Here is a 22,251-nt window from a genome sequence, read left to right as displayed (position 1 = left end):
CCGGGCAGGCCATTAAAAAGCGCCACTTGACAGAGTGCACCCTTACCTTGTTCCAAAAAGTTGTGCGATGTGCTGGCAGCATCATGGTCCTCGTCCACAATCACCTCCATGCAATCCTCGATGGCAAAATGTTCTAGGTCACTGATCACAATACCTCGCAGGCGTTCCGGCAAGAAGCACTCCGGTTGTTCCCTCCATGACAGCTGAAGGAAACGGTAAATGAGATTGAAAATTTGATGAAATGACGCAGTCGTAAAATTAAATTCAGGGGTTTTCCATCATCAGCAAAATTTGGTCAGCTTCATACCTCGTTGGCCATATCGATGATGGCTCCCATATGGCAACGGTCACATATCAGAGGATTATTGTCCATCCGTAGGTCACCGATCCGGGCTAGTTGGGCCGCATATCGGTCCTCGATTCCGGACAGTTGGTTGCGAGAAAGGTCCAGCAGCTGTAAATGGGTAGGACGATAAGTGAAAAAGGAAAATTATGGTAGGTGATAAGAAGGCGGTTGATTCCATCTAGCAATATCGTAAATTTCCCCAAAGCATGCAATCAGTTTTCAGTGTTCTATCACCGCGAAAGAAGAGATATACGATCAAATATTCACGTGACATGTTCAGACGGTGGTGGTGGCATAAAAAGGACACCCCACTGCAGCACTCTTCAAATTACACAATAAAATGCATACCACATATGAATTCGCCACGCCGGGCGGGTGTCGTCCAAAGAACACCGAGTGCTGGGAACACTTCCACTCTCACATAATAACGCAAGCACCATCAGGATATATCCTCCACCGTGAAGCGGCTTTCGGCTGGCTGGAGATGATGATGATGATGTTCCGTTCTGCACTTTGTACGGTAGGTGAATAAATTCAAGATGGAAACACGACGGGGTGTCTATTAGTGCCAAACTAAGTGAATAAAACACTCCGTTTAATCCACTCAGCAGTCAGGTTGATCATTTTATAGTTTGCGCATTTCAAACGGGTCGCATTCAGGCGCTTGTGGTTTTTGCGAGGGCTTTAAAACAAGCATCGGTGAGTAATTGTGATGGAAATGGAAGCTTTTTTCTGCATGAAAACTATCCGTTTTTGCGCTTCTGTTTTCATACCACCATAATTTTTTTTCATAAAGTTCATGGCTTTGTTGTCAGATATCGGTTGAGCCAGATGTTCATGGTGTTTGATTTTTTTTTTCAACGTAAGCATTTTTCACGAGGATAATCGAAAAATTAACTACATGTCACTGAAATTTTTTTTATGCAGATAAAGGCATATTTGTCTCTCAATTTCATTAAGTTTCTTATTTTTCCAAAGTTCGACAGCTGGTTGGCGGTTCTCTTAGAATCTGGATTTTTATCGATACCTTCCTTAAAGATTCGAAAGGTTTTATCAGTGATTGGATTAAAAGTACACCAGTGGTGCGGAGAGAGTTTCGTCTCGTCATTTTTCATTTTGAAATTCTGAACAAATTACCAGAACGACGGAGAAAGGTACACAGTATTCAGTGAAGTCACAGGGAATTTATACGATCGAGTTCTGTCGAAGCATAGGTAATACCTTCTCATTGATCGATAAACTCATACATAAACAAATAATTACTTGTTTACAGCGGGAGGCGATGTTTGCATGCAAGAAAAATAAAGCATTTGGCAAGGAACTTGAAACAGTGGGCTCAAAAACAAACGTTTTGTGCTGCTTCCACAAAACAGTTAAAGATCAAGAGTAAACCAAGTAAACCTGTGTTGGTAATTTGTATACACTAAGGTCTCTTTTTACACGGGTTTTTTTCGCACGGTTTTTTTATACACGGTTTTTTTTACACGGATTCCGGAATTAACACGGTTTTTATTTACACGGTTTTCGCAATTAACACGGTTTCTGATGAGAGTTTAAAATGCACTGTCATTTGTTTTTTGAGAAAAATTCAAAAAAGGTAACAGGTTGTCTGTAAGAAAATGATTATAAGAGTTAATTTAAAGTTTGAAAGTTAACTAAAATCAAAAGCTTGTCAATGGAAGTCGTCAGTAGTCATGGGAGCGTTGTTTAGTTTTGAGTTGGAATTCATTTTCTCTGGAATCCAATTGGAAATCACAATGAATTCCGAGTCAAATTTCGATCGAGTTTACCGAGTTTTTGAGATGGCTCTTGATCTCAAATCTAACTGCAGATTCTGTTGGTCGTGACAAGTTCAAGGCACTTTTCAGTCCCACAGATCGTTATTAAGAATTAATTGAATTTTATTTATTTCTTACCAAAGGCATCGGTTCTGAATATATTTCATGTTTCTATGCAGATCAAGAAATCAAGAGCGATTGCGTCAGCCTGCTGCTGGTCGTTTGCATTGCAGCAAAATACAATGAAACAACCTTACAAATAAATGTATAATCGTTGAAATCTATCAAACCGTTAGTTTATTATTGCATTTTTATATTAGAAAGTTTTCGTGGAACACCCTGTGCAACGAAAACTGAACAATTTTAAGCAACATTATGCAAAATCAGTCCTTCAAATGGCTCCAAATGTTATCTGTAGAACTATTTGAATTACTTATCGGTTATAATATGCAAATCGGAAGTGAATATAATCAGTTTAGTGAAGGTTCACAGTTTGATAGATTCTAATTAGCCTGCGTAATTGACTTGTTCAGTTCAGACCAGTATCTAGGTCCAGAATCCAATTCTAGAAATCAGTTCTGAAATTCAGTTTTAGGATCCAAGACCAGTTTTTTTTTTCATTTTTAGAATCCAGGTCTAAACTTCAGTTCCTTATCCAGAGTCCAAGGTCAGAATCGAGTACCAGAACTCTGGAGCTGAAACCGAATTGCAGAATTTGATTTTAAGCCTAGATCTGGACTGAGAACTAAAGTTTGGAAACTGAAATTAACGCTCAGACCAGAACTCAGTTCCCAATTCAGATTTTAATTTGAAAAACTCAGTTCTTAACATGGAGTTATGGTACTATGGACCTAAATCCGGGATGAGAATTCAGATTCAAAATATAGTTGTATTTCCAGAATTCCGTTCGAAAATGCAATAAAAAATCCAGGTTCGGAATTCAGGTGCAGCCCTAGAAATTGATTCCAAAACTCAGTTCCAAAATTATAGAAGTGTAACTGGAATCATGAACTAAACTCTATAGATTTTTGATCGAAACTCAGAATCTGGTTTCTAGGACTGAATTTGTACGTATTATCGTTCTTTTGAAAACTGAATGCATTATACAGAAGGCATGAGCCATTTAGAATAATTTGCTTATCGTACAATGCGTTTCCTAAGTGTTCTAATTTTAATTTGTCATCCAATGTGTTTAATCAAGTATGACTGGACCCTTCTCGTAATCCCAGGCTGTATTTTAGATTTCCGTTTCTATTGTGAAATAACAGTTACATTTTCACAGTTATGTGCACCTGGCATAAGTTTGGTGGTTAAAAATAAGCTTTTTCCCCTTCAAATTATCAAAAGTTACATTTTATCAAAAACAATACAAACAAATAATCAAATCTACGGTTTTTGGAATTATTACATCAAGTTTTCCACGCGGTTTTTTTTGTACGGTTTCCGCAATTAACACGGTTTTCTTTTACACGGATTTTTTTAACACGGTACATAACCCCCGTGTAAAAAGAGACCTTAGTGTATTACATACATTTTATTTGGTACGTATGTCACAGATCTATGTATTCATGTAGGTAGCGCAACCAGTTTATTACGGTGGCTTGAACGATTGAGATTCAAACAATCTTTTTTAACAATACTTTATTCTCAAATGAATGTTAGGCTTGACTTTTCTGGATGAAATATCAGTTTTGATCGATTTTTCACTTACGTTTGATGAAAAATTGCTTACATTTTATGAATGCAGATTTTAATTCCCTAATAAAAAAGTTAGCAACACTGCTTCAATGCATTCGTATTAGATTGCGCTACGCAAAATAAACAAAACTAAATATTTTCTCATTTAGGGGTTATCCTAAGTTTGTGCTTTGTGCACATAACCGTTTTTACTTTTCTTTACGTTTCGTCTTAGACTCGTCAGTGCAGAGCAGTTCAAATTGAACTGCTTAGCGCAAACTTAAACAGTTCAATTTGAACCGCTAAGTATTAGGCAAAAAAGACGTTTTCGTTCGGCACGTCAGAAAAGACATGAAAAAGTGTTTTGCAAATAGCATTAACTTTACGTCTGCTTAGCGGTTCAAATTGAACTGTTTAAGTTTGCACTAAGCAGTTCAATTTGAACTGCTCTGCACTGACGAGTCTAAGACGAAACGTAAAGTAAAGTAAATATTTTCTGTTACAAAAGCAGTTTTCCGGAAAAAAAATAATTAGTTTTACGACAACATTTCATATCCATTGCCTTTCGCGTGTTAAATTAAAGGTTCCTATTTTGCGGGATTACTAATAGAAGGTACGTAAATCTTCATATCGCAATAATTTCTGCAAGAGAAAATCCATATAGGAATGTGTTTGTTGCTAATCAAATGTGTTAGTGGAAGTAAGCTGAAATTGAATAATTTTCCTCGAGCAGTTGTCAGAAAAACGAAAGAGTTTTAGACTAAGATTTTCGTTTTTCATGAATTTCAATTCTAAGTAGAATGAACTGATTGGTTCATTTTTCAACCATATGGAAGATTTATTGATTGCAATCAGAAAACCGCTTGAGTTGAACGAATCGCCGCACTAAGCATAACAGGCCAAACCAACACATAGAAACCAGGAATGTTTTCTGTGATTGAGCGCAGTGGGCTAACCACACGCTTTGTTGGCTTGTAAAAGAAACTCTGATTGATTCGTTATGAATTTGTAAATATTGCACAATTTGATTATACCCCAATTCAATCGTTATTGTTGTTGACTAGTATTACACTAGCACTATGAACAATTTCATTATCGATTAAAAAAAAACTGTTGAAATAAGAAATTACTGGACAATCACTAGATAACGAAACTGCACCAATTAAATACAATTTTCGTAAACGTATATAGTTTTGAATTGTGGTTCTGACACCAGATTATATGAACGTTTCAATGTTCTAAATGAACGATAATGCTTGGCTTGTATTCATTTCATTCAGTAGCCTGTCTATATAAAATTTTTAGTATTGCTACAATCAGAAGTAATATCTATTAAATGATATCACACAACAAAGCAACATCAATGCATTGAGCTAAACAGAGTTGGACATTACAAGCATTATTAACGTCAGTTACCTTAGAAAATGAACGATTTCATATAACACCCGTTTTATTGTATTCAACTCGATGTTATTTCAACACAAAACCCAATGCATAAATTCGTGTCATTTTTCATAAGTATTTTTTTTTTCGTTCACGATATAACGCCACCGAACCCTCTGTGCACTCAAGCAATATAGAAGACGATGAGAAGTTTATCGAATTCACGTGAAACTTTTTCAAAATTTTGGTCGTTTCGGTTATTTTGGCTAATGTTTTATCATTTTCAGTTGCCTTTTCAGATTCTTTGTGAAATTTTACTTTAAACACTATTTGTCTTTCTCATATAAAAATGTTATGCAATGTGTGTGTGTGTAACGTTTTTTTGCACTAACTTTTCTTAGAGATGGCTGAACCGATTTTCACAAACTTAGATTCAAATGAAAGGTCCTGTGGTCCCATACGAAATTCCTGAATTTCCGGAAATATAAAGTAAAGTGTGTTAAAAATTGTATACCATCACTGAAAGGGCGAGAACCGTAAAAAAATTCTAAACTGTGGCCCCATACAAAATTCCTGAATGTTATTTGGATACGACTTCCGGTTCCGGAGTTATAGGGTAAAATGCGCAAAAAAAATAAAATATGTGTTCCAACTTTTCTCATAGATGGCGCGACCGTTTTTCACAAGGTCCTGTGGTCCCATACGAAATACCTGAATTTCATCCGGATCCGACTTCCGGATCCGGAAATATGGGGTACAGTGAGTGAAAAATTTTATACCATCACTGAAAAGGGCGAAATCCTTTGAAAAAATTCTGGATCGATCTCAAATTTTCTCCGATTGATAGTTTTTATCAGTAGATGGTCAAACAAACCGATTTCGGTTTTTCTTTTAGGAATCGAAGAAAATTATTTTGAAGAATGGCATCATTACACCACTAGGTGGATTAAAACCGGTTTTTCAGTTATAAAATCATCCCCGTGAAACGGAACCGTTAACCGTTTATACATACAAAAAACCAATTCCGGCTTGGCAAAGCAAAATTTCAATTTTCGAAGAATACTTAATTGTGATGAATTTATTTACGAAAATTCAAAAACTGTTTTTAGTTTTTCGAAATGCTGTCTAGTTTTTGAATAATTGATAAAAACGCGACGCGTGCACTCTACTACATTTTACCTTGAACAGCTGAATAACATCTGGGTTGGTTAATTTACTCTTCATAAAATGCAAAACAAGTATAGTTCTATAGAGTGCCCGATTGATTTCTGAAAACATTTTGTAGGACACCAATTAAAAATCAGAATTGGTATCTACAACCGTGCAATATTAATGATTAGTAATACTGGAAACGTGTACAAAACTTCATCTTAATCAGAGTATGTGAAGGCTGCTAATGAGCTACGCAGATTTTTTTGTTTGTTTTGAGTATTCTATGAAGTGACTATGAGCCGCTTTGCTGCTTGGTTATGGATGCAAGCTGATCTACGCTGACGATTTGAAGCTGTACTTAGTAATTCGTAATTATGAGGACTGCGTCCATCTTCAAGAACTGCTTGATGAATTTGTCGCATGGTGTCGACGAAACCATCTTGTGATCAGCATTGCCAAATGTCAAGTAATTACATTTCACCGAATACTTCGTCCATTAATCTTCGACTACAAAATTGATGGACAAACACTTACAAGAGTTGACTGTGTTAATGACCTTGGTGTTGTATTGGATGCAAAACTCACATTTAATCAGCATCGTTCTGCTTTAATATCTAAGGCAACGAAACAACTCGGATTCGTAGCTAAAATCAGCAGAGATTTTAAGGATCCACATTGTTTGAAGGCGTTATACTGTTCCTTAGTGCGACCATTGCTGGAAAATGCCAGTTTGGTATGGAGTCCATATCAACTCGTTTGGAACTTGCGGATTGAGCGTGTTCAGAAAAGATTTATTCGGCTTGCGCTAAGAGACCTTCCCTGGCGAAATTCCTTGGATCTGCCACCGTACCCTGATCGATGTCGCCTGTTAGGTCTTGACACTCTGGAACGACGAAGGAAGATTCAACAAGCTGCGTTTGTGGCGAAGATTATCAACGGCGAAATCGACTCTCCAAAAATCCTGTCTCTCATCGACTTCCGGGTTTCACAACGAACTCTACGATCAACAGGTTTGCTACAACGAAGATTCCATCGAACATCGTTTGGAGCCAACGAACCTATTGCAGCGTGTGTTCTAACTTTCTCCCTAGTTGAAAATTTATTCGATTTTGGTGAATCATCGCATAAGTTTGTTCAGAAAGTGTCGCAATCCTCGATTTTATGACTTAACTTTATATTCTTTAAGACTTTTATTGTCAGATGGAACAAGCAAACAAATAAACAAATAAACAAATATGAGCTGCTAGGTGGCATAACAATTCGACATAAACTGTTATGCATTGACGAGTAGAAGACGAAATGTAAAGAAAACTAACGGAGTGTCGCCAACTTGGACTCCGAATCAAGTTCAAACATTGTTTTCCGGTAATTATTTGTCCAATCAGTTTCACGAATTCACTATACGAATATTGTCATAGGCCTTATTTTCGTATTGTGCAAAATGCTCCTTTTACGAAGTAGGCTTGTAACAAATAGTGTACGTATTACTCATATCATCATCAACATTACCATTAACATTCATTGGTAATGTTAAATATTATTCAACAGTTTATTGAATAGAAACATCAATTTTGTTCGGGTCCTAATTAACATTACCTGTAATTAGTTTTAGATCAGAATTAGACGAATTTCGATTTAATTGAGTTTTTGGCTTTAAACAGTTCTTGTTCACATCTTATACCCACACAGTCAAGGATGGTGTACGGTCGAGAAGACAGAAACTAAGAAAATAGAGAGAAGTGAACAACAATGCCTTTTGAAATGAGCAAATTCAATTCACAAAAGCCTGAATCTTAGCCTTCTAGTTAAAATCAATCTGTGTTGATTTACTTACAAGAAGAACGAATGCATCTAGACGTAAAAGATGTATTTGAAATACATTTCAACAACGCTTGTAGCTCAGTGTTTAGATGCGAACGAGATGCAATTGCATTCACTTCGGTTAGCAATGAGTTGTAGAGTATGGAGTGTGATAACGTTTAATAGAAAATTAGCCAGGCCAATTAGCATTACACTCGAGAAGATCTGTCGCAAAGCCGAGAAACTCTTACGGTCGGGAGAAAAGTGTGGCGGATTTTTTTCTGCGCTATCCGCAACGGTGTGCGCGTGTTGCATATGCAACTACATTAGGCGATTCTAGCTTATGTGACATTTGGTAAGAGCGGAAGGTGCCCTTGTAAATCGCAGGTAACCTTCGAAAATCAGCTGAACACATGTCAGTTTTGTGAACAACCTACGGTTAACTACGGTAAGCCTCGCACTGGAACCGCGAAAAAGGATAACTGTTCAGAAACGATAGCGATTTCAATTTCAAGATTTCAATCCACCTAGTGGAGTAATGATACACTTTTCATATGACTCATATTTTTATGAATATCGCTAGGGGATCCTACAAAAAAAATTGTATTTAAAACTTGAATAAACACTAGAAAGTTTATTTGGGATAATTTATCCATTTTTTTGCATCGTCGCTCTATATGACGGTTTGCAATTTCTAACACGCTTTAACCTGTAACTCCGGAACCGAAAGCCGGATCGGAATAAAAATCAACAACGTTCTTTGGGAAAGTATATTTCATTTGAGCCTAATTTTGTGGAAATCGGCTCAGCCATCTCTCTTAGAACGTCGAGTGTATCTTTTTGTTACAGACACACACACATACCCACAAACATTTTGCGATCTCGACGAGCAGATTCGAATGTTATATGTCACTTGGCATTTGGATCACTGTATTATACTTCGTGAAAAAAAAACGTTCATGAGACTTTAACAAAATCTTAGTGTCACTTTCGAGAAACTTGATGATGATTTTTTACCCATAGAAACATCGCTTGAGAGATAATCAAAAGGGAGAAGAGCCTCCGCTGATATTTCGACAATGAATTTCCACTACGCTAGATATAATTAGAAAATCTGTAATGATTAAATTCGCAACTAAGAGATAATGATGGCAATATTTTCGATGCACGTAAGGTGATCAAAAATATTTTTTTGTCTGCTATCTTATCACTGCTCCATTGATAACAGTTCGGCTGAAAAGTTCGTATCGTTTAATAGAAACACACTTTTTTTGCCAAAATTCGTTTTTATTATTCAACATAATTGCCATCAGAGGCGATACAGCGATTATAGCAATCTTCCAACTTTTCGATACCACTTTTTGTAGTACGATTTGTCTTTTGCCTCAAAATAGGTCTCAGTTTCAGCGATTACCTCTTCATTGCTTCTAAATTTTTTACCAGCGAGCATTCTCTTGAGGTCTGAGAACAGGAAAAAGTCACTGGGGGCCAAATCTGGAGAATACGGTGGATGAGGGAGCAATTCGAAGCCCAATTCGTTCAATTTCAGCATGGTTTTCATCGACTTGTGACACGGTGCATTGTCTTGATGAAACAAAACTTTTTTCTTCTTCAAATGAGGCCGTTTTTTTGAAATTTCGTCCTTCAAACGCTCTAATAACGCTATATAATAGTCACTGTTGATGGTTTTTCCCTTTTCAAGGTAGTCGATGAAAATTATACTATGCGAATCCCAAAATACAGACGCCATAACCTTACCGGCCGATTGTTGAGTCTTTCCATGCTTTGGGTTCGGTTCATCGCGTGCAGTCCACTCAGCTGACTGTTGATTGGACTCCGGAGTGAAGTGATGGAGCCATGTTTCGTCCATTGTTATATATCGACGAAAATAATGCAATATCTCACAAACTAAGAATCAGGCAGCTGTCAAATTTATATACGTATCTTTTGAAGGTTGGTACTAACTGAAAATGGTATGGATTTAATTCTAGTGGGGCCCTCTCATAGAAACGATACGAACTTTTCAGCCGATCTGTTAAGTGAGTCAATGGCAGTTTCAATTCGATAATTTCAGACATTATCGGTGAGCGTAGGGTGGCTCTGTATTGAAAACCTTAGTTTATATTTTAGGAAATCAAAAGATGGGTGGTAAAGAAGATGAACGGAGCATGCAAATCAAAGTAGTTTGCCAATTCTTATGTGTGAGAGTGATCAAATTGATAAAAATTCAAAATTCAGAACTTCAATAATACTGACGTAGGTTTTATAAAGATAATCGGTTTGGATTTGTCACTACGCAATAGCAAATGCAAAATTAGTGAAAAAAAATCCACACAAAATTGTGATTACAGCGAGAAAAGAATATGTTAATTCTAGTTGGTTGGTTTACACTCATGTACTATTTTTATTAAGCCCAATAAACGTTGTTTAGCCTGAATTCGATTTATAGAGTAATAGGAGCGCAGGCTTTGACATGTGTCGGACACACAGCAGGCGCAGTGTTTGAATGGCGCGTTTGATTTATCGTAGCAAAATTCTGCGCTTCTGTTACTTCTGAGTACAATGAAGTCTTTTTTTTATGCGAATTTACGTACCGCATAAAAAAAAACCGCATAACTCTGAAAATTCGCATAAAAAAAACCGCATAACTCTGAAACTTCGCAGAAATAAAAAATCGCATAACTATGAAACTTCGCATAAAAAAAGACCGCAGAAGGGCAACCGCATAACTCTGAAAATTCGCATAAAAAGAACCGCATAACTCTGAAAACTCGCATAAAAAAAGTCGCGTAAAAAAAACCGCATAAATAAAGACCGCATAAAAAAAGACCTCAGTGTATAATATTCAAGCAAGCTATATATAGGGTTATATTTATTACTGAGCTCCGTAACATATTTTGTGATTGTAATTTTGCTAATGCTTCTATTATTATTATTATTATAATGATTATTAATCACAGCATGTGTGTTATTATAATTTTTTCAATAATATTTTGTGATTTTATGATATAATAAATTTCGTATACATCACAACTAGTGATTCACTAATCAACAGAGTACCAGCCAAAATTTAGCATTTTTTCATGCCCCTATGCTGGTTATTCGAATTAGGCAATCCTCGCATTTGATGCTTTGTAATAACATTTGCTAAGCGGCTGTTGATAAGGATATATCATAATTAATAGTGCAATCGTCTTCTATAGTTTCGACAATTTCAACTGTGATTAAAAGATTGATCTTGAAAAGAACGAATCTTTTTATTCTACTCTAGGATATGTTGTTTGAAAAAAAAACTTTTGACTTTTCATTTCGTCATAATTTAAGCAGTTCGAATGTATTGATGATTTAATATTAAATGGATTGCAGAAAATTTGCTCCTAAGCAGTCATTCTCTGTGAGGAATCTGTTTGAGGTCACGCCTCCCTCGTTTCCTGCTGGTGCTGTATATTAAAACTATAGAGGAGTAGTGTATGTGTATGAAGGAAACTGCATGAATGATGGATCTTTAGTTGTGTAGTTCAAAACAGAGCAACAAAAAAAAAACGGGAAGTTGAAAACAATGCCAGATGTGACAAAAAATAATATATGCGGTGCACTTTATTTGAGAAATTGCACAATATTTCACTATTCAATGCAGATCGAAAGTACGTTTTAATGCGGTAGATGTGAATGCAGTTGGTTCTCAATTTGTTCAGCAGCGCCACAGCGGAAAACAAAATGGCGATAGCGATGATTTATTTTCCTAACAATTTTAATTGTTGCTTGCTAGGGATGTTCGTAAATAATCCTGGCAGTATACATCTATAACACGCTTTTGTAATTATTATCCTGCTTTGGATCACATTAACCTAGTAATTAGTAGCTTAACGAAAATGTGCTTGTATCATGCCTTTCCGATTACATTCGTAACATTTCTCAGAACCCCAGCGGAAAACTACTCACCTGTAAATGCGCCAACGGTTGGATTATCTGCAGTGTGATGTTGTCGATGTGATTACCGGAAAGATTGAGAGCCCGCAGCTGTTTGAAGGGTCCGAACAGCTTCATCGGTAGCGGACCCATATCGGCAATCGCCAGGGTGGAGATATTCGGGATCATCTGGTGGAACGAAACAACACAGCCCAATATTAACAAACATTTCATCGGAATATGTCACATGGATGGGAAATAGGATTAGCCATTTGCTAGTTTGCCAGGACAGGGAATCAGTTGACCGGGGGTTGTTGGTTGGATGTTATAAATTACCTGGAAGGTAGGATCCACTTCCATCAGGTCCAGCTGCAGGTTGCCACTGATGTTGAATGTTTGTAACTTCGTTACTGGCTCCAGGCATTCCGGTTCGATGCGTGATAATTTATTGTACGAAACGTCCAGATATGTGAGATTCGATAGATTCTCGAATGCCTTTTCCGATATTTTCGCCAATCGGTTGAAGGAAAGATCTGCGGGAAAGTAGGGGAAAAAAACCGTTGGCATTGTATCGTTCGTATGTGCCACCAAAGTCAGTAGTGTTGCGTTGGTTGGTTTGTTTGTTTATTTGTTTGTTTTGTAAAATGGAAATTACGATGGTCCATGGGGAAAAATCTCACTTGTAAAATAACAATCGAAGTAATTTCTAGGCTAGGTTCAACCGGGCAAGGCAAGAGTATTCAATATTCATTGCAATCATATTTGCCAGACAAAGGGATATTGTTGCTGTTGGCTTACCTAGAAAGTCGAGTCCCTTCTGGTACTCGAACAGTTTGTCGACGACGACTGATAGCTGATTGCCGTCGAGTCGCAGCACCCGCAGCCGCTTCAGGTCCTTGAATTCCGTGCGCACAAAGTAGGTGAACTGGAAGTCGGAGGAAAAATGAAAAACAGAAAAAAAAGAAAAACCGTTGTTAGTGTGAAAAATTCATACGGCAAGCAATTTCACTCAAGAGCTTCCGCGCTCCGGTCTTTTGGAAGCTATTAGGAGAAGAGCTCTTGCATATAGAGTTTTTTTTATCAATAATCCCCGTGCTGCCTGAAAGTGGATCAGCGCCAGGAACGATGATTTCGGTGTTGTTGTCAACAAGTTTCCTGCAGATAAGTGTTCGACGTTCGAAAGTCGATTGTCGTTTGGGTCTGTGTATTGATCATAAGATATTGATTTAATGCGATATTGAGATAATGGGGGAGTGAATTTAATCATCAAGAGACGGGTATTTAATATTCTTGTGAAAAAAAAAACTGTTCCAGAAGTATGAACGCACCTAGTTCTCAGTGAAAGTAATGTTAAAGTGTTGGGAATTTAATTTTTAATTGTAATATGAGACTAGCACAACATATTAGTATTGTCAACTTTTGTAGGTAGTCAGGCACAGCTTTATGTGAAAGTTCTTCATTCGACTTTTAACAATCTTTTCCAATAGTTTCGGGTGTTGAAACATGTTTCTTCTGATGTGGCTTCGGCAATACCGAAAATTCTTCAATTGATCGAATTTGCGGGCAATTTTTGTCGTGAATACGACTTACTTTACTATGGGGTGTTTTTTCAAAATTAGCCATATGGAAGAATGGGCAGAACCTAATCGTGAATATCTCAACATGTATTGATGGCAGCAACATAATTCTTTCACTATTTCATCAAAAATATGATCAGGAATTTAGGATAATATTTTGAACAGTGTGAGATAACCACAAACCACGTCGTGGAAATGATTTAATCAACCAGTAGCTTCGGAGAGTGCACCTTCTGCTTGGTTAAAAACCTCAAACGCTCAGGTCGCAACTCTCATTTCTCGGTTGATTTTTCAATAGGGCGTATAAGCAAGTGACAGTTTCTTTTTAATCACTCTCTCTTTCGATTGTTGTGATGTGATTAAAAAGATTTTCTTTGATATCACTATTCTGTTTGAAAGTCGAAAATTTCGGGTATCATTTCATGCAAAGAGTTGAGTGATAAACGTGGAAACCGCTTGGTAATTAATAGAAGAGAAAGTAAACAAAGAGAAACTGTCACTTGATTATACGCCCTTTTGAAAAATTAATCGAGATTTGGACTTCAGTCGTCCAGTGGAGCAGTTGGCAATGAAAGCAGACCTTTTGCGTGGTATAAAGCCTCAAACGCTTAGGTCGTGCTTTCATTTGTACATCAATCGTCGGGAGTAGCAGTCGTCAATGCATTCACTTGGACTTCGGTCGTCAGGTGGAGCAGTAACTAGTAATGAGAGCAGACCTTAAGCGTTGTATAAAACCTCAAACGCTCAGGTCGCAGAGCCAGTTTCCCTTCGAAGAAGTTCGATTACATCATCCTGTTGGTGGTCGTTTGCATTGGAGCAAAATACAACGGAAAATGGTCAACAATGTGGAACATTCTGCAAAATCAGCCCTTCTAATGGCTCTAAATGTTACCTAAAGAACTAAAGGGTGATTTTTTAAGAGCTTGAGAACTTTTTTAAACAATAAAACGCATAAAATTTGCAAAATCTCATCGGTTCTTTATTTTAAACGTTAGATTGGTACATGACATTTACTTTTTGAAGATAATTTCATTTAAATGTTGACCGCGGCTGCGTCTTAGGTGGTCCATTCGGAAAGTCCAATTTTGGGCAACTTTTTCGAGCATTTCGGCCGGAATAGCCCGAATTTCTTCGGAAATGTTGTCTTCCAAAGCTGGAATAGTTACTGGCTTATTTCTGTAGACTTTAGACTTGACGTAGCCCCACAAAAAATAGTCTAAAGGCGTCAAATCGCATGATCTTGGTGGCCAACTTACCGGTCCATTTCTTGAGATGAATTGTTCTCCGAAGTTTTCCCTCAAAATGGCCATAGAATCGCGAGCTGTGTGGCATGTAGCGCCATCTTGTTGAAACCACATGTCAACCAAGTTCAGTTCTTCCATTTTTGGCAACAAAAAGTTTGTTAGCATCGAACGATAGCGATCGCCATTCACTGTAACGTTGCGTCCAACAGCATCTTTGAAAAAATACGGTCCAATGATTCCACCAGCGTACAAACCACACCAAACAGTGCATTTTTCGGGATGCATGGGCAGTTCTTGAACGGCTTCTGGTTGCTCTTCACTCCAAATGCGGCAATTTTGCTTATTTACGTAGCCATTCAACCAGAAATGAGCCTCATCGCTGAACAAAATTTGTCGATAAAAAAGCGGATTTTCCGAATGGACCACCTAAGACGCAGCCGCGGTCAACATTTAAATGAAATTATCTTCAAAAAGTAAATGTCATGTACCAATCTAACGTTTAAAATAAAGAACCGATGAGATTTTGCAAATTTTATGCGTTTTATTGTTTAAAAAAGTTCTCAAGCTCTTTAAAAATCACCCTGTATTTTGCTTGGAGATTCCTCGATCGCACCATAATCAACATGATGACAACGACAGCCAAATTCGAAATGAATGGCTTCTGAGCAGGCTTCCCAAATGTACCGCCGTGCGACATTATTATTGAGGCTGTCTTGCTACTCTTTCCATGACAGCCTTGTGATAGGTTTCATCACGACAGCCCTTAGACAAATAGTCCTGTACAGCCAACGTTGCCGTCATTCACTTCGTTCGACAGTTTATTCCATCTCAAGACATTTTGTCGTGGTCCACGACAGCCGAAGAAGCATGAAGTTCTCGCTGTTGCGACAGTAAACTTCGGGTATCAGTCACTGCGTTGTTTCTGTCGAGAGCAAAATATTACTCTCCCTTGACCAGGTCTGCGACAATAGCCGGTGCGGTTCAAATTTGTTGCTCTTGGTTTGCTATGAAGATTCGAGGCAAGCATGTGGGTTTTAGTTTTGCCTTTGGTGATTGCTTTGCGCAGCGGTTGATCATTGCGCACCGGGCATTGATAACAATATAATTGATAATTAATAATATACGAAACTACTAATACGAAATGGATTGAAGTACGGACTTTGGTTTAAATGAATAGTTAATTTTTATATTTTGGTCGATCTTCTTTGAATCGATCGATAAATGAAATTCTATAGAAAGAAAAGTTTGTTTTCAAGAAATTATATTCATAATTAAAGAGCTGAGACAGTTCGGCGTGCTCGTTTCAGAGTCGAAAATTTTCTACTCTAATTGGCTAAGTAGCTTGTAAAAAAAGTAGCGCATTTAAAAAAATCAAACGTTTGGAACTTTAAATATTGTAAATGAATAGTGGAACATTCTGAGAGCCGAGTTCATTGCATATATTTAACAGTTTTCTTTCTGAAAAGAAATTATGTTAAAAAAATGAAAAATGATATATTGAAAAATGTAGGTGTGATTCCCCGGTGAACGACCACAACTAAGTTTGAAAGCGGGAATAAATAAATATAATAATAATAATAATAATAATAATAATAATAATAATAATAATAATAATAATAATAATAATAATAATAATAATAATAATAATAATAATAATAATAATAATAATAATTATACTAATAATAATAATAATACTCAACACGTTGAATAGTAGCCATATGATCATTGAGTTTGCTATGTCCAGTCAGAGCTCTGACCAGAATACTGCAATGATGCTTGGAAAAATACAGTAGACACTTTGACATTTTCAGATTTAAATCTGGTAGAAATGCTTTTGTCTGAGGGCAAGTTTGCGAGCTGCGCCAGTAGCTGGCATGTTTGGATGCAGCCCAAGAACGAATCTTGTGCTTTATCCAACTAATTGAAAGTGGTAAAGCTGGTTCAGGACCAACGAAATCATTCGTTTCACCAGCTCTAGCCAACTCATCAAATAATAATAATAATAATAATAATATTGTGGCTGTCATTTCCGACCCTAAAAAATTCATTGGTTTAGTTATCCTAGGAGAAACAGAAAAAATCAAAACGTCGTTATTCAGAATAAGGGTGCATAAGATATTTTCGGAGTATTATCAATGAATGCTAGTGTATCTGTTTTTTTAGGAATAAGAAGGAAGCACTAAGGATGAATACTTCAGTAATTCAGATATATGAGCCGTTACACAAAACTCTCTGTTTATCTTTTAATTTTCGTTAGTTATTAAAATTCATTGCCTTCGCCGACAGAATATAAATCTAAAACAATTTCTTTATTTCACAATGGTATTGTAATGAAACGTTACTAAAGTTTCCTGTAAAGGTAATCCCAACAACGCAATCGTATGTACTAGTACCATTTCATTGAGGCAGCCGAAATAGTGCGAGCGCACTATGAACCACAGCTCGTCTCCAGAAACAGCCGGTTTATTGCTTCAAGAGACATTGATGAGACAGCCGGCTCGCGACAGCCCTTCATAACAGTAATTCCCTAAAAATCAAAGGATGTCTTCGATTGTCTAAGGCTGTCCCCGTAACATTTTATGCGAATGAGTGAACATAAAGAAACAGGATACAAACAGCCCGTTCGGTTTGACTACTCTCCGGATAGAATACTCTCATCAAACTGGTGAGTAGAAACTGTCTCAGTGACAGCATTCATTTAGGCATGCGAGCGCTGTTGCCATTACAGTTCGGCATATGCTTACACACATATTGTAGACTGGGCTTTCAACTTTGCACTCCGACAGTTCATGCTATCTCGTGGCGGATGTCATTGAAAAGCAGTACTGCTGGGAAGCCTGCTTCTGAGTCGGTGCTATGCATTTTATATAGCAAATCTGCAGAAAGTTTACTACAAACTACAACTGGTTGAAAAATGGGCCGTATACAGTATAGTGAAGTAAAATTTCGCAAAATTCTTTGGGTATAAAATTATGGTTCTAAATGGCAATTTAGAGAATTTTGATGTCGATTATTTCTTTTCGGATTTGAATATTTTAGTAAAAGATACTATCAAAACGCTGTACGAGATTAATTTCTGGCTTCCCAGAAAAGCCAAATGGTATAATTTTCTAAGATATTAAACATTGATTGGACATAAACGATTTTAAACACTGTTGCGAATTTAGAACTGTGAAAATTGCAAAAAACTGATCAAATTAACTTAGATTTGCACTACACTGATAATTTTAATTTTCGATTTACAAAGAAGCAATCTTTATAAAGGGTGATTTTTTAAGAGCTTGAGAACTTTTTTAAACAATAAAACGCATAAAATTTGCAAAATCTCATCGGTTCTTTATTTTAAACGTTAGATTGGTACATGACATTTACTTTTTGAAGATAATTTCATTTAAATGTTGACCGCGGCTGCGTCTTAGGTGGTCCATTTGGAAAATCCGCTTTTTTATCGACAAATTTTGTTCAGCGATGAGGCTCATTTCTGGTTGAATGGCTACGTAAATAAGCAAAATTGCCGCATTTGGAGTGAAGAGCAACCAGAAGCCGTTCAAGAACTGCCCATGCATCCCGAAAAATGCACTGTTTGGTGTGGTTTGTACGCTGGTGGAATCATTGGACCGTATTTTTTCAAAGATGCTGTTGGACGCAACGTTACAGTGAATGGCGATCGCTATCGTTCGATGCTAACAAACTTTTTGTTGCCAAAAATGGAAGAACTGAACTTGGTTGACATGTGGTTTCAACAAGATGGCGCTACATGCCACACAGCTCGCGATTCTATGGCCATTTTGAGGGAAAACTTCGGAGAACAATTCATCTCAAGAAATGGACCGGTAAGTTGGCCACCAAGATCATGCGATTTGACGCCTTTAGACTATTTTTTGTGGGGCTACGTCAAGTCTAAAGTCTACAGAAATAAGCCAGTAACTATTCCAGCTTTGGAAGACAACATTTCCGAAGAAATTCGGGCTATTCCGGCCGAAATGCTCGAAAAAGTTGCCCAAAATTGGACTTTCCGAATGGACCACCTAAGACGCAGCCGCGGTCAACATTTAAATGAAATTATCTTCAAAAAGTAAATGTCATGTACCAATCTAACGTTTAAAATAAAGAACCGATGAGATTTTGCAAATTTTATGCGTTTTATTGTTTAAAAAAGTTCTCAAGCTCTTAAAAAATCACCCTATACAAAGCTTGTTACTGCAAGCGGAAGAAGCAGTAGACTCCAACAGAATAAATATCAGTTTCGCATACACGGACAACAGGTCATCCTGGACATGAGGTCTTTCAGTATGACTTGGCAAATTATGATAACATAAAGTTAAAATTAAGTAACATTGATTGGCAAACCATTTTCAGGGAGTCTAATGTTGAAACTTCTGTGGAAATGTTTTATAAGATTTTATTTGATACTATTAATGATCAGGTATTTTTTAAGAGAATCAGACGACGACTTAACTATAAATATCCAATATAGTATAATGATAACATTGAAAATCTAAAAAATCGATAACAGAAGGCCCATAAAAAATATAAAAGAGACAGTAGTAGCGTCAACTTAGGAACTTACTTACAAACTTGTGAATTGAATCTGGCAATTGAAATCGCTTCCGAGGAGTACTATTCGAAAACGGAGAGTGAAATCAAATCTTGCCCGAAGAATTGCTTCAATTACGTAAAACAAAAACTGAAATCTAATAATTTTCCCTCAAAAATGTTTTTCAAGGGTAAGACTGCTGACAACTCGGAAGATATTTGTACACTATTTGCAAATTACTTCCAAGAAACAAATACTACGTTTTCCGAAGAGGATCGAGACCGTGAATATTTTAATTTCTTCCCTGAACATGCTTGTGACATTAATATTCATCACATTAGTGTCCAAGATATTATGCAAGCGCTCAATAAATTAGATTTTTCTAAAGGTCCCGGACCTGATGGAATTCCTCCCATAGTCATGAAAAAAACTATCGTTAGAACTAGCCACACACTTGTTTTGGCTTTTCAATAAAACACTCATGACCGGTATTTTTCCTAAAATATGGAAGGACTCCTATTTGGTACCGATTTACAGAAGTGGAAAAAAATCAGATGTGTGTAATTATCGAGGAATTGCAATTATCTCCTGCATTCCTAAACTTTTTGAAGCGATAATCAATGAAAAAATGTTTTATCAAGTTAAAAATAGAATCACTAATATGCAGCATGAGTTTTTTAAGGGTCGCTCGACTAATACAAATTTACTCGAATTTGTCAATTAACAACTGGCTGCTATGGATAAGGGTAATTACATAGAAGCTCTCTATACTGACTTCAGCAAAGCATTTGATCGCATTGATATACCTATGTTATTATTCAAACTACAAAAAATAGGAACTGGTCCTGAACTACTCAAATGGCTGGAGTCGTATCTGACTGATCGTCAGCAAATGCTTCGATTTAAAGGGAGGATATCCAACCATGTCCTAGTAACCTCAGGAGTTCCACAAGGTTCTCATCTAGGCCCTCTCTTATTCATTTTATTTGTAAACGATATATCTTTTTTTTTTTTTTTTTTTTTTTTTAATAACTATTTATTGGAATATGAGTTAAAATTAAATTATTAAGATTTAAATTGGGTGTTCAGCCACAAGTGGTGACTTTTCAGCCCTGTTATATATATATATGATTTGGTTATTACCATGAAGACATCATTTGCTTCCGCAATTCTGAGATTTTTGTGTAGGGAAAATTCTAAACCTACTTGTATTGTGTAATGGGGAAAAGGAACTTATATACTAACTTACTAACTAATACAGAGAGCGAATCGATTCAATTGAAGATTGCATCGATTTTTGTCGGAATTTGCTTATTATGTGACATTGCATCTAATGGTTCTATATTTGTGAGTCTGTGTAACTCATTTGTACTAAACCAGGGAGGACGCTTCAGAATCATTTTCAGAATTTTATTCTGAATCCTTTGAAGCGTTTTCTTCCTGGTGGAACAACAACTTGACCAAATTGGTACTGCATAAAGCATGGCTGGTTTGAAAATTTGTTTATAAATTAACAATTTGTTTTTTAGACAGAGCTTAGAATTTCTGTTTATAAGAGGATATAAACATTAAATATATTTATTACACTTTGCCTGGATTCCTTCAATGTGATCCTTGAAAGTGAGTTTTTTGTCATACGTTAAACCTAAGTATTTAGCTTGATCCGACCATGTCAATTCCAAGCCATTCAATTTGAGAATGTGATTATTGTTTGGTTTAAGAAAAGAAGCTCTTGCCTTATGAGGAAAGATAATTAATTGCGTTTTTGCTGCATTTGGTTTAATTTTCCATTTTGACAGATAATCACTGAAAATATTTAAACTTCTTTGTAGGCGACTGCAGATCACTCTTAGATTTCTACCTGTGGCTAACAGACTTGTGTCGTCACAGAATAGCGATTTCTGACAACCAACGGGTAGATTTGGAAGATCAGAAGTGAAAATATTATACAAGATTGGAGCTACGCTCGAACCCTGCGGAACACCGGCTCGTACGGGTAGCAATTCAGATTTACAATTCTGATAGCTAACCTGAAGAGTACGATCAGTTAAATAATTTTGAATCATTTTGATCAAATAAATAGGAAACTGGAAATCAGACATTTTTGCTATTAAACCTTTGTGCCAAACACTGTCGAATGCTTTTTCTATGTCTAGAAGAGCAACTCCAGTGGATAACCCAGAAGATTTATTTGCTTTTATCATGTTCGTTACTCTGACAAGTTGATGAGTAGTTGAATGTTCATGACGAAATCCAAACTGCTCTGGTAAAAAAATTGAATTCTCATTTATATGAGACATCATTCTCAACAAGATAATTTTTCAAAAAGTTTACTGATAGAAGAAAGTAAGCTAATTGGGCGATAACTTGATGTTTCTGCTGGGTTTTTATCAGGTTTCAGGATAGGAATTACTTTAGCGTTTTTCCATCTTTTTGGGAAGTAAGGTAAGGAAAAACACTTGTTGAAAATTTTAACCAGGAGTCTCAAGGCAACATCGGGAAGATTTTTAATAAGAATATTAAAAATTCCATCATTACCAGGAGCCTTCATGTTTTTGAGTTTCCTAATAATTGATTTAATTTCATCAAAATTCGTCTCAATAATGTCATCGTGTGATAACACTTGGGTTGAAATATGATCATATTTCAGTGAGACTTCATTTTCAATAGGACTCACAACGTTTAAATTAAAATTGTGGACACTCTCGAACTGCTGAGCTAGTTTTTGAGCTTTTTCACCATTTGTAAGAAGTATTTGATTTCCTTCCTTGAGAGCAGGAATTGGTTTCTGAGGTTTCTTAAGAACCTTGGAAAGTTTCCAGAAAGGTTTAGAATATGGTTTAATTTG

The 22,251-nt window shown here is 36.6% G+C and overlaps 1 protein-coding gene across 7 annotated transcripts in view; it reads right to left on the bottom strand.

Moving 5' to 3' along the window:
- LOC131431005 (insulin-like growth factor-binding protein complex acid labile subunit) overlaps nt 1-22,251 on the bottom strand; it is a 770,466-nt gene that overhangs the window by 6,116 nt on the left and 742,099 nt on the right. For all 7 annotated transcript variants that reach the window (XM_058596356.1, XM_058596358.1, XM_058596357.1 and 4 more), the window contains 5 exons: nt 12,844-12,970; nt 12,382-12,578; nt 12,079-12,234; nt 308-454; nt 47-203 (listed from right to left, as the gene is read on the bottom strand). In XM_058596356.1, the coding sequence (XP_058452339.1) occupies nt 47-203; nt 308-454; nt 12,079-12,234; nt 12,382-12,578; nt 12,844-12,970 (784 nt within the window). The remainder of the gene's footprint in view (nt 1-46; nt 204-307; nt 455-12,078; nt 12,235-12,381; nt 12,579-12,843; nt 12,971-22,251) is intronic.

This window comes from Malaya genurostris, chromosome 2, assembly GCF_030247185.1.
Source record: "Malaya genurostris strain Urasoe2022 chromosome 2, Malgen_1.1, whole genome shotgun sequence".
In the NCBI taxonomy this organism is placed as follows: domain Eukaryota; kingdom Metazoa; phylum Arthropoda; class Insecta; order Diptera; family Culicidae; genus Malaya; species Malaya genurostris.
Note: the sequence above shows the minus strand (reverse complement) of the source record. Positions and strands in the feature narration are given on the sequence as shown.